The sequence below is a fragment of the Coloeus monedula genome, assembly GCF_965178545.1.
Source record: "Coloeus monedula genome assembly, chromosome: 1".
NCBI lineage: Eukaryota > Metazoa > Chordata > Aves > Passeriformes > Corvidae > Coloeus > Coloeus monedula.
Window position 1 is genome coordinate 125,566,585 of NC_138781.1, and position 13,874 is coordinate 125,580,458.

The window sequence follows — 13,874 nt, forward strand, 5'->3', positions numbered from 1 at the left end:
GAATACTTGTTATTATTGGGTTGTATGGAAGAACTTCCTCAGTTAGTATCCTGAATTATGTGCTCCAGCAGAAAGTAGCAGGGAATGATGGTGGGGCGAGGAGAAAGTAAAACCACAAACTTTTTCCCTGTGTTTTTCTAGCTTCTACAAATCACCAGTTTAGGTGAAGCATCCAGGTCAGTGTGCCCCATTCTCTTTGCACTGATTTGATCTCTTTTGGAACTCTGGTGGCAGCCTCACCATCTTGTGGCAACAAGTTCCACGGTGTCACTCTCTTCACAGGGGACAAAGGGCTGCTTTTTGTTTCCTTCTAGACCTGAATCTTGGTTATGCCACCTGTGTCCCCTACTTCCCATTCTGTGAAGAGTAATGAATAGTCACTATATCAAACTGAGTGGATTTCTCCCATGCCTCCTTTCAATTGCCACTTTTCATAGCAAGAGTGTTATATCTATTTGTTCTCACCCCATTCAACAGATTGCTTCCCATTTAGTAGCACAGACTGCCTGGCCTCAGGCAAGCCATCCTGTCTCCTGGGGGACTATCCATCATACAGGAGGGCAGGATTCAAACTGTTTCCGCTTAGCTGTGGGGACAGTGTCTGGAAGAAAAGCACTGAATCATTGTATCTCACCCTACCTCTCCCCAGGCCAAAGCAACTCATTTTAGGCTCCTTGCTCCCTGTCTTCTGACAAGTGCTTGTAGGAACTTGCTTTGGTTTATCATGCTCTTGACACTTTCTACTGCTTGGTGTTTTCAGCCTGCTTGTTTTCTAACTTGTGCTAGTAGAACAAACAGCTTTAGTTAGTCTCCAAATTTTTAACTGCCTCTGCACCTTATACAGGTTATATGTTACCTGCAAAGATTAAGCAAAATCTTAGCTAAAATTAATTTTTATTTGTGTGGACTCCTGGGGTCTAAATACCTTGCTCCGGTAGGCTGCTTGTGAGAGCACTCAGCTGTGCTTCTTCTTGCCTTCTGGTGTTGTTTATTTCTTGGCAACCTTCTTGCAAAGAGTTTTTTCTCCAATGACCTCAAGAGATCCTTGCTGGCTTGTCTTGTTTCTTCTTGAACTGCATGTGTTAAAGTTCAGTCTGCAGACTGAGAAATGAGACAAATTGAAGATAAACTGCTAACTTGGGTTTTGGTGGCTGAAGATTCCTACTGATTTCTCTATCAAAAATATGAGCAATGTGCTCTAAAAGATATGAGAAGTTCAGTTCTCACAGAAATATTCAGTGCTCCCTATGAAAACAGCACAAGAACAATAAAATCCCTCCTGCCAAGGTTTGTGTAATTTGAACATTTAACCCTTAGGTTTTCTTCCTTGGTGGTCAAGCACCATTTGAATGTCTTTTGTTCTGACCTTGGGTGACAGCCATCTGACCTTGGATTTTGTTTTTAAAAATGTAGTTGCTGTATCATGTTACTGTAACGCCTACCTCCAACAAAGAAGGGAAACCAGGTCAAAAGCTGCTTGCTGGCTTAACAAACTGAGATGGAAGGTTATACCTACAAACCAAGGATTAAGATAGCCTGTCAACCACATGTGAGAAGTTTTGCTTAAAAGAACAGTAGCTGAAGCAGACCCTTAAATTATGTGATGTCTCTTTGCTGGTAAAGTGCCTGCTAAAGATGGAAATACTGCCACTATATATTAAAACAAAACAAAACAACATCAAAAAAACACCTCAAAAGTTTGTTTAGAAGAAGTTTTCCACTGGCACATATAAAGACGGGAGTGGCTATGGCAGGAAATACTCCAGTTCAGGGAGAGCTCTGCCCTCAAGTGTGGGCGTCTATTGGTCTCATTTCCTCACTTATCAGCATGGCAAGAATAAAATCAAATGAATGCAGCAGCAAAGTCCGTAAGATTTATGAAAAGTACGTCAAAGACAAAAAAAAGTGAAGAATTACCATCATTATGTTACAGTCCTGTCCTCCTCAGCACAAACAGGCTCAGTCGCATGGAAAGTCTTACAAAGACATGAACAGTAATGATGTGTACACTGTTTACTTATTAAGTGATTCCTGTTAATTCTTATTAATTCCAGTTTAAAATTAAACACAAACTATATCATACTGGAAACAGCAGACTCTATTGTTTTTAAGCATCCATTCTCCCTCCCACTCTCCCACTTCTCTCCGTAAAATATGTCCTATTTCTGACATCTAAAAATATTTCTGAAGGTTTATTCTGGCTGCTATCACCATAATGAGTGATATATTTTCTGAAAATAAATCACACTAATGCATGTACTCTAACTATCCCCAGACATTATTTCTGTGAAAGAAAATGGGGCTGTAGAAGACGTACTAGATGAAAGCAATAGTGAGATTTTTGCTGTGGTAATGAACATCATCTGTCAAGGAGCAGGGTTGTTAGGCCTTTGGAAATGTTGTTGTTAAGTATGAAGTTATGTTACAGGACAATCTTGTTTCATCAGACAGCTGAGCAGGAAAGCTCTGACTCAAAGGATGCTCTAATGAAAGCCTGAATTATCTGTTATTTGCAGGGCCTCTGGCACTTTAACTTCCCTCTACCTTCCAGTGTGAACCAGTCTTAGGGGAACTATGAATCAGACTTAAGCTGTTTATAAGCTGTGAAGTAAACAAACATTAGAAGCAAAAATCTGCAGGAGACAGGTTTACTGAAGAATGTAAAAAATGAAAATCTGAACCACTACTGGCTGTGCTGAGTTAAAATCCTTGGGCTGGCAGGAGAACTGACAGCCAGATTTTATGACTACCTGGAAGCAATCCTATTGCCAAGCTAGGAACATTAGGAGGAGCAGATAGAAATGATGTCTTGGAATAGATCAGAAACCTTCATAAGCTAAGAAAAGGCGGCAGATAAGAAAGGCAGAACTTTATATTTCCGTTTAAAGATCATATGAAAGCTGCTGATATACCAGGTGTGTAGGTCAGCGTGTCTGCAGTAGGGAAGTGTCAAAAGAAATGCTGTTGCAGCTCTGGATCCTCAGAGTAGTCTTTAGTGTGAGTTTAGGGTGTGAGGTGGCTGCAACTGGAGTCACTGAGGCCGAGTCTCAAACATCTGTCAGTAACAATGGTATTTCTTGTAATGTGGACACGGGACCATTAGAGTGGGCTCACACATTTGCATCAGCAATAAATCTTGACATGTCAGTGTGTAGTGTCACTGCTGGCCTGAGGCCTACTTGGACCCCTGACTTAGAGATAAATTATCAAAATCGTAACACTCGTCACTGTGGGTGTGATTTTAAACAAGACAAGAAGAAATGGTGTGAAATAGAAATGTAATGTTCTAGTTGCACAGTTAACTTCTGCGGAAGCATCAAATTATGTTTCCTAAATGAAAAAGGTGTTATATTTAACAGGCAACAACTGTTTTACTTCTTTGTTCTGAAATATAGCGGTTGCGTTACACTTTGGAATGTAAATTTGGAAACTTTCATACCCCACATACCTAGATCAATAAATATCACTGGGTTTAAAAGATTCCCCTTTTAAAAGGCAGCAAAAGCAGACCCAGAATGGTGAAATTCAACTTCACTTTAATACTGATCATGGCCACTGGTTGTGGGGGTTTTTTTGACTTCTAATTTTGGCCAGAACCTAGGCTTCCTGCTTTCCAAGAACAGTGTCTAAACCTGGAAGTCTACTTTCCCTGGAAACAAGGAATTTGCTTCCTTTGTTTATTTACACTTGAAGAAACATGACCACTTATGCCATGTTTGCTAATCATATTTCAAAGAATAATAGAGGTGCTAATTCTGTACAGAAACTATTCGGTTTTTTTCAATCAGTTTTACCAGAGGTATTATTTTTAAATGTTGTTGACTTTTATTTTTATGAAACAAAAATGTTCTTGGGCCATCTAAGTACTGTATTATTTTCACTAACTGGAGGAATCCCAATCCAAACAGAAGATTAGCCAAACACTTTTGGGATAAAACCCCCTGAGAACTCTATGGAATTATTCAAGCCCAACATTTTTAGACAGTATTTTTGTGAACATAATTTCTTTTGTTGAGTAGAAACAGGAGGGAATTAGGAGATTGTAAATAGGAGCAAACACAGATTTTTACTATGAGAAATTGAACAAATGTTTGGAAACATACTTTTTTCTTTCCACATTATCCCATCTGTTAGAGACATGTATATATTTAGATCAATTTTTTAGAAAACAAATGTTAAAGTTGTACTAAATTCTTGAAGCTCTTAAAACATGCTGAACTCTCGCAATCCCTTCTTAAACTGCAAAATATCTTTTAGTAACAGTGATTTGCAAAAGGGCTATATTCTATTTATTTCATTATCACTATTCAGTTCAGTTACTAGTAGAAGCTAGTCATTTCTTAATTATTTGTTTGGAGACTCCATTTTAATAGATCCTCGAGTACAAGCATCCATTTTTTGGGTTGTTGGGGTTTTTTTATTGTTTCTTGTCTAAATTAAAGTTATTGTGGTACCTTAAAAGCCAAATAAGATGTGTTCTTAATTTTGAAGTTCAAATTTAAATATATAAATATAGTAAATATGTTGTCAGTTACCGAGGCCTCTTGATTACAGCAGTGACTGCTAATACTACTCCTTTTCTCTCAACATAACTATAAGTATCTATTTGAACTTATGTTTACAGACAAATAAATTATAAATTTTGTGGAGAATCTTTCTGTAAAAATGCTGTAATGCTTATAAATATTTATTCCTTCCATAGTCTATAGATCATTTGATTATCACTGTAAATTTCTCTGTAAACTTATTCACGTATGTAATTGATTACAAAATCTCAGGGTGAAATGTTCTCATTGTAAGTATGCATTTATAGGAAAGTACCTGACTATGTTCAGCATTTGTTATTGTTAAGTATTTTGAATTTTTTTGTTAGTTTAACTGAGAGTATCAACTCAGGATTTTGTGAACCTGACATCTTCCAGTGCCAGAACAGATCTGTTATGGAGTGCCAAGTGGTCTCTGTGTATTAAGTTCTTCACAGTATGTGTTGGACAAATAAAAGTGAGCAGCAGAGCAATCTAGATTTGCCCAAGTTAGTATATTCTACAAGAATGACAAGTACTACAGTAGCAACTTGCCAGACTTAGAGGGCATGGACAACCTGAAAATAATGGGCTACCTGGTATTGTGTGCTGATCATGGGTGAACTGATGTACTCAACACAAGATGGACTCACGACTGAGAGGAGTCCATGGAAAACATGGTACCTATCTTCAACTTTATCCTTCCAGTGCAAAGAAGAATCAAGGAAATGTAGATGTCAGTGTTACTTTACAGCAGTACTTGTCAGTACAAAGCAAAGTTGTTCCCAAAAATGGAAGGATAAAAACAATGACAGACCATGCCATAATGACTTTCAAGGGCTTATAACAGCTGAGCATTTAATTGATATCTCCAGCTGCTTCAAGAAAAAAAGTTGGGATAAAATATTATTGCTGACCAGGAAGAGGTTTGTCTACATGGAAAAGTTTTCAGAAACCAGCAATATTCTGCCTAGGATTTACCTCTGCAGTGGTTGGTTGGCTGGTTGGTTGGTTGGTTGGTTGGTTTACACCAAAAAAATAAAAGGTAGGTAGATTTGAGAGCAGGGTCAGATCTTATGACTGGCAACCAGTGCCATTCTGGTGGATTTCTGAAAGGCCCAACAAACTGGGGTACACAGGGAACATATAGAAGTGGGGTTTTGAACACTTGGACACAAAACCCCACAAGAAGTGGGGTTTTGGAATTCCTTTCTGTCTCTTCCTTAGTACTCTTTCTCTGACATTATGGACCCCTGTTTCACATTTATCCATCAGCCAGCAACACTGGATATTTCACAGAGGGTTCCTGTTCCTTGAATTGTCTGGGAGGAAAATTCTGCTCACTCTCTGCCTGCTGCATTTCTCACCCAGAAAATTCAAAATGCATTTGGAAAGTGTCTGTGAAAGGTTTTAACCACCCTGCTAAACCCTTGAGTGCTGCTTTTAAAAACTATCCATTATGTGGAGGAGGCTTCTCACAATAGCCTGGGAACATAAGACCTGAGCCTGCTTCAGCAGCTGGCTCTCCTTCCTGGCACAGCAGCAGGCTGTCACCGCGCTGCCGGCTGAGCTCAGCTCACAGCCACCTCATCCCTCTGTGGCTGGGGCACTCAGGACCCCACTGAAAAAAACCCCAGGGTTTTACTAGGAAATGCTGATTAATCAAAACTGAGCTCTTTCATGGGAAAACGTCTTGTCTGATGAACTTCCAAGGAAACAGAGAAAAATTTGCACTGGAAATATCCTTCTTTTCTGTCTGATAACTGATAAGTTCCTAAGACTTGCTTCTTCAAGGTCTGGGTCTCCCTCTGCTAGTACTGCTGGCTAGGCAGTAAAACGGAGGGCTGTGCTCCTGGGATAAATCTTATTAATTTTATGACAGTATTAATTTTAAAAGTCAGACTTCAACCATGGGAAATTACAAAAGCTTTGACTTTTCAATATGAAATAAAAGATTTTTCAGCAGAAGAGGAATTCTAGTTTGTGCTTGTCTTTGCTCAGTAGGGAGTTAACCTTTTCATACTCCTTAATCTCTATCAAAGTCCTGTGATACTGTTGCCTTACTTCTGTTTTCCCTTGAGACTAATGATTAAGTAGGTTAGTCAAAACTTGCTGCGTTTACTAGAGGCATAGTTCTCAAATTCTACCTAGCTTCTCAAATAATGGTCTCCAGTTAAAATGTGTACTCCAGTAATTTATTGAAGATGACTATCAGTTTACTACTTTATTCTTTCAGCTGATTTTTATCCTCAGAATATGTAGCTAAAGGTCATACATACAATATCTGATACAAAATCAACTTGATTCCTGTGATCACATACAACCATGTAAAGAAAAATGAAAGCTAAGGGAAGGACTGGTCAAAGGTATGACTTCAAGTTATACAGTATTCTGAAATTGTTCATTTTAAGAAAAGACAACTACACATAAATATTTCAGTGGGAAAAATGTACCTTTTGTTAATGCACGTTATAATTTTCTGTACCTAAGCAGCAAATTAATATTGAATTGAATTTTTATTCTAAACTGAGAAGAGAATAATAAGAATCAAATTTATCTAATCACACAACAGTATTTTCTTCACTTTCTCTTTATGTTTAATTTTCAAATGTAATGCTGCAATTCATGCATCATGTACTGCAGTGTAATAGAAACAGGGGGAAAATAAAACCCAAAGAACCTAATCAGAATGACAAAGCCTAGATTCCTTCTTTCTAGAGAAGGAAATTGTTCATATGTAGGTGAAACCATTATGGGACATCAGTTTTGCTTGGTTTCTCTTCACCTTGTAGTTGCCATGTATGCTAGGTATAAAAACAAGACTGATGGAGAGCTCTTTAACATGTTTCTCTGTAGAGAAAATTCACGTGACACATTTTTTGCCACACCTTTTCTTCCAAGGTGATATCTCTGGGAAAATATTCTTGTTTCTTATAGGACATCTTTCATAATACACTGGCTGTGGATAGAACACCGCTCTTAAATATTTCTTTTGATGTTTGTACAAACTCCTAAAGCATCATTCTTTGCTTTAGATAGGACTCTGTTCCATACTTCTTCTTAGTACTGATATTGAGAGCACTGCTAGCTCAGTTTTGTTGTCATGGTTCATTTTATACTTGCAATGCACTGTGCTTTGCATTCACATTAAATAAATAAAAACACCTCAATAGTATTTAGTGTAGAACCAACTGTAACACTGGTGCTGTTCTTAATACTGACTACTCAATTTCTCTATACCACTGGAAAATACCTTTCTTTGACTTTAATTTAAAGGTAATTTTTCTACTGGGAGCATCAGGGCAATATACCCTAATATTAAGGGGAAGCAGTCATTTTTGATCTCTGACTTCCTTAATTTTTCTGCTTATCTATATGAGATGCATCATTCAGATAAGCTTTTTTGATGACTACAGTTTTGTTTGAGAAACAGATTTTAGCAAATCCCAAATGTTAACATGGAACCTGTAGTGGTCTTTGAGTGTGAAAGAAAGCTTGGAAAGCAAGCAGTTAAAATATTTTTAGGTGATGATACATGACCAAATGAAGCTTGGAAGCCACTGAAGTGATGTTTGTTGGTATTTGTCAGATACCGCATGGAATTTGTGATTTATCTGTTTGTTGGCTATTTCTGTGTTGGAGGAGTTCCCACCTCCCTCTGATGCCTGTCATGCTGCACAACTTTTCAGATACATTCTTTTCCTCCAGCACTCCCAGCTATAACTATGCACCAAACATGGATAAGCACTGGATTATGCAGTATACAGGGCCCATGCTGCCAATCCACATGGAGTTTACAAATGTCTTGCAGCGCAAAAGACTTCAGACCCTGATGTCTGTTGACGACTCTATGGAAAGAGTGAGTGCAAGAAACTGCTGTGAATACAATGTTATTAATTGGTAACAAAGTTTAGTTCTTTCTTTACCTTCACCAACAGCATTCTGGGGAAAGTCATTGTGCTATGAGGAATTACTCCACTTTTTCCCAGTAGAAATGAATTCTGGTTCTCTGCAACATGATGCCAAGCTCCTGGCTTTCTTCTTTCAATTGCTGGGTTAAAAAAACTACTTTTTTTGAAGGGAAAAGTCATTGGGCCTAATATAAAGCCTGGTATTAACAGAAGATGCATCACCTGTGTGTACACATGGATAGACACAGGTGCACACATGACAACTTCTATTCATTTCACACACTCCCTTCACAGTTTGTCCTTCAGTTGAAATCTGGGAACTGGCAAATCACAGCAACTCAGGTGTCAGTCTACGAGTGTTTGCAGAAGTTAGGCAATGCCGTGTACAGCTAATTATAGGTAACATGATACATGAACTATTAGGTGTACTTTGTATGACTTTTTGTTCCAAAATCAAGTACCATGACCAAAGATCTTCCCCCAGAGAGATTTCTTTAAACTTTAATAAAAATTTACAGCTTTTTCCCAAGCCCACAACTGTAAGGAATGAGAAAGTTGTAGACTAGCACAGTAAATCAAATATGAGTACCTTTTCCCCTAAAGCTGTAGCAGACTTTTTTCACAAACTGTGTTTGAGTACACTGTGAATTTTGGACATACTAATGCAACTATCCCATCATTACCATATTTTTTCTAGTCTAATTTTCTGGACTTGCTTAATTGTCCCCTCTGTCAAGTGTGAAACTGAACCTATATGTTGATTTTTTAGCAGCACGGTGAAATCAAGACATAAAAATGCCAGTCCCCAGAATCTGTGTCAACAACCTCATTGATGCCATGTTTGGTCCTGTATATTTAAGAGTTGTAAATGATGGTTATACATGATTATGCACAAAACACGTTTTGCTACACTTAACTCAGAGTTCTTTCTGTGCTGGCTTGCAGTTACACCAAATGCTTGCAGAGATGGGAGAACTGGAGAATACCTACATTATTTACACTGCTGACCATGGATACCATATCGGGCAGTTCGGACTGGTCAAGGGGAAGTCAATGCCGTATGACTTTGATATTCGAGTTCCTTTCTTTATTCGTGGTCCAAGTGTGGAGCCGGGATCAGTGTATGTTCCCTTATTTCTCTAGCACAGCTGTTGAGCCTAATGTAAAATGTTTCTGAGAGCATGTAATTATCACTCTGTCTAGTTTCATTTCATAAAGGATGCCCTATTATTGCAGAGCAGCGAGTCTCATGAAGAGGCAGTTCTTCCACTTTGCATATTATGAATAAGTTATAATGCCATGAGAAAATTGTGTAATGCATAGTCCTGTAGGGTTAGACTTGGATTTTGCTTTTAAAAACGATGTGCTCATCTTTACTGCTCACTCTGAGGTTTAGCAGAATGGGTGGCATCATGCCCTCATTGTCAGTGAGATAAGAGCAGTGTTGCTGCTGCACCTCCTTGTTTTATTGTGCTTAACTTTTTCTTTGTGATGTCAGTCTGCAGTACTGGCCTATCGTTCTGAGCTGAAGACTTCAAAGGGAGTTTTCTAAACTTAGCACTTCTGTAAAGCTTTACATCTTCAAAGCCCTGATAAGCATTAATTATCATTCTATTTCCAAGAGAATGTGAAGACTTATACATTGAACACATGACAACTATGACCTTTCCTGTTGACTTGCAGAGTGCCTCAGATTGTTCTGAATATTGATCTTGCTCCAACAATTCTGGATATAGCAGGCCTTGACACACCTCCAGATATGGATGGCAAGTCTGTCCTAAAGCTTCTGGACTTGGAGAGACCAGGAAACAGGTGGGTCCAAAGATCCTTTTTTGGTCAGTTCAGAAGCAAACGCCTTAGTAAATTAACAACTGAGTAGAAAAACAGATTCTGTGAAAATGATGACCACAGCTTTCCCATTTGAAGCGTCTCTTAAGAGTAGATCTCTGAAATTGCACGTATATATAAATGGAGAGTTGTTTTTTACAGAAATAATTTCTTAACACTTACAGTGGTATACTTCAGTGCCAACAATAAATATTTTTATTTTACTTTCAGGTTTCGAACAAACAAGAAGACCAAAATTTGGCGTGACACATTTCTAGTCGAAAGAGGGTAATTATTAGGGGTTAGAGATTTTTGGGAGAGCCTGCCTGCTGGGAACACTCCCTTGTACACACTTTCCTTTCTGCTTCCTCCTCTTCTTTTTTATGGTCAGAGAAGCAATAAGTTTTGCAAGCAAACTGACAGGCATGACTTTTTTCCTAGTTTCTCACCACTGCCTTTGTAAGCTACTGTGCTCCCAAATCCCTTTCTCTGAAGAAAATTGAAAGCATGCTTTTCTGGTGATTCTCCTAGCCTCTTTCTCTGACATTGTGCTTGTGCCCAGTTTTGTCATCATCTGAATAATTTTCTTACCAAATCTGTTTCAAATCCAGCTGTGCAGAATCCTCCTATCAAATGATTTTGTATTTCCCATCACATATTAGAAGCATTCTTCATTTTTGTTCCAGCTAAGACTTATGTGTAATTGAGATTCATGACTATAACTGCTCCTCTCTTCACTGATAACTCCTTATACCCTCTCACCTTGCCAGTTGTTGCTGTGAAAATTTTCTGTGGGTAAAAATTTTGAAGCAATTTTCTTTTGGCACTTTATGACTTTACAGATTATGAAAACCTTGTCTGATGTATTACACAACAGTGTATACAAGACACATTGTAATGTGTAAGATACAGCCAAGCTTGTGCTGAGTGTGAAAGTCCTGTTGTGTCTTCAGCTGGGTTTTTCAGCCAAGAAAGTACTGCTTCAAAGAGTTTTGCTTTGTGAAAGAACCTACATTTATGTATGAACGGTGCTGAACTGTACCAGTTAGACATATTTTAGCAGCACTTGCTTATCTTCTGGCAATTTTCAGCCAATTACCTGAGCCTTTTTTCAGTATGTGACCTACACCGAAGGTCAATAACAGAAATGTGGGGATTTTTTTTCCCTGAGAATACATTAAACCTTCAAGTAGCTTCATTGTTCAAGTTACATTCATCCTTAGAGCTTAGAACAATGTATCTAAAACATTCAACTTTATTTTTTCAATAAGCAAATTTCTACGTAAGAAGGAGGAATCCAACAAAAACACTCAGCAGTCTAATCAACTACCAAAGTATGAGAGAGTAAAAGAATTATGCCAACAAGCAAGATACCAGACGGCCTGTGAACAACCAGGACAGGTAAGCCACAAGTAACTGCAGTTTTCTAGATGTCACAGCGAAATACATTTTTACACTATGGGTCAAAAGAATTTGAAGAATATGGCATTTGGAAGGTAACTAAAAGATCACTGTTGTTAATATCTTCTGAGCAAAAAGGACCAGAAAAATTTCTCTGACCAGTGGTCCAATTTAAGGTGTTGAAGACCCAGTCCTTCATTTGCTGTCTTAGTACAGAGCTTATTGTAAAACTCCCATGCTCAAACATAACATGAAATGACTACTTTTTCTTTGATCATGTGTATTGATAAATATGCAAGATAGTTCAGCCACAATTGTTAATAAGAGAGAGAATCTTTTTGAGCAGTGAAATCTTGTACTCAATGGGCTAGTCCAGGATTACCAAAGCAAGCTGGTTAGTCCTGAGGTTTTACATTAGTTCATTTGCTGGGATGAACAACTGAACAGCACACTTAGTAATCATCATCCTATATTATTTATTGAAACACCTTAAATAGAAGGCTCCCCTTGCCCAGAAACACTCCCTATTTCAGGTCACTGTAAGGATTCAGGCAGTGATAACCATACCCAAGCATTACTTTTTCTTCTTGCAGCCTTAATGATTTCATTATAATGCCTGACTCTGATACAAATTGTCTGCTCGTAAAACCAAAAATTACTGCACCCCTGGCTATTATGCTTACACCTGCATCTCAGCAGTGCTTGCACAGGAGAAGAAATAAATTAAGAAAAGTGATTCTGACTCCAAATTGTCTTCAATCCATCCTGAATTAATGCTATACCTATGGTAACATATGAAGATGGATTTCCTGGAGAGGTGTAAGCGAGCTGTGTGCCTTCTCATTGACACCACCTCCAACCATGCTGAGGCACATGCTGCGGGCCCCAGGCAATGGCTTGTGCCTGCCTTGCTGTCCTTGTGCTCCGTCCCCATCCTCACACACCTCCCCAGAGAAGTGTGAGGTGATTTCTCCCAGGCAGGCACTGGCGCTTTCCCCTCAGATGTTTGCTCAGAGCACTGCAGCCAGTCGTGGGCCTGGCGCTGAGATCTCGGTGGGCTGGTTTGAACGAGGGCACAAAGCCTTCTCTGTGCTCTGCTCCCCTCCGCTGCCACCCATGGTGCCTCTCCCAGAGCAGGTCGTACTCTGCCCGGCCAGCCCGAGGGAGCTGGGGGGAGCTCGCCTAGAGAAAGGCTCCATCCCCTTCTCATCCTGCAGAGTGTTACAGTAAGTCTTGGTTAAGCACAGATTGGGCTGAATTAATGTTTCGGCTGTCACATCCTTGGTCAGGTCCTCTGTCACAGCTCTCACCTCACACGTGCTCCTTAAATGCAGCCGCTTTTGAAGGGATATACGCAATGTCGCAGTCTCACCCAAGGGCAAAGTTTCCAGGAGTTCAAGCACTGCCATTGTAAACAGAGATTAAATTTGAAAATCTGAATGCTTTATAAAACCTAAAAGAGATCATTGAAGTCATTTAGACTATTAGATGCTAAGATGTTTCATTTTAAAGTAACAAAATATTTTCTTTGCAATTATTCCTTATATTTACTGCCTCTTATGCTGAAATCCGGGTTTGGAGTAACTACTTCTCCACATATGAATAGAAAAGGTTAAGTGTCCTGACCAGATACCACACCTGAAGCAGTAGGAAACACTGCTCACAGCCCTGTTCTCAGCCCAGGGCAGTAGATCATCCCATATTGGTGAATCCAGTTTGATAAAACGGTGTAGGAAGAAGGGCTTCAGTCAGCAAGGAGGCTACAAGAGCAATAGTGTTTGATAGTGGGTCTCCCACCTACAAAGTCTCATGGAGGTCTTCTCAATGCAGAAGATATGTTGGCTGCACAAAGCCCAGCAGCCATCCCTCACGGATGAAGGACAGGGCTGAACTGACCTCTTTAAGACCAATTTTCAGACGCAGCCATTGGTGTGTACACGTTATTTTCTTAAACAAATAGATCAAAAGTTGTCCCTGATAATTCTAACATCCTGAAGGCTTCCTGCAGGGATGCTGAATTAAATGTGCCTATGGAAAGTTTCTGTTAGGCAGAGCATCATGAGGCGTGGAGCATCCTCTCTCTGCGCTTGTTCAGCCCGTGGGGCACAGACCCACTCCTCCCACTCCTTTCACCCTCATGCCAGCCCTAGGAAGCAAGGCCAGCTTCTCTCTCAAGGACAGACTACATGTGGTGCTCACAGGAAAGCCAGCA

At 39.3% G+C, this 13,874-nt stretch overlaps 1 protein-coding gene across 4 annotated transcripts in view; it reads left to right on the forward strand.

The window, feature by feature from the left end:
• The window catches only part of SULF1 (sulfatase 1), a 70,195-nt gene that overhangs the window by 26,890 nt on the left and 29,431 nt on the right, over positions 1 to 13,874 (forward strand). For 3 of the 4 annotated variants that reach the window (XM_082284569.1, XM_082284566.1, XM_082284567.1), the window contains 5 exons: positions 8,232 to 8,382; positions 9,380 to 9,555; positions 10,118 to 10,246; positions 10,493 to 10,549; positions 11,533 to 11,662. In XM_082284569.1, coding sequence (XP_082140695.1) covers positions 8,232 to 8,382; positions 9,380 to 9,555; positions 10,118 to 10,246; positions 10,493 to 10,549; positions 11,533 to 11,662 — 643 coding nt within the window. The remainder of the gene's footprint in view (positions 1 to 8,231; positions 8,383 to 9,379; positions 9,556 to 10,117; positions 10,247 to 10,492; positions 10,550 to 11,532; positions 11,663 to 13,874) is intronic. The other variant, XM_082284568.1, reaches the window with a different exon arrangement.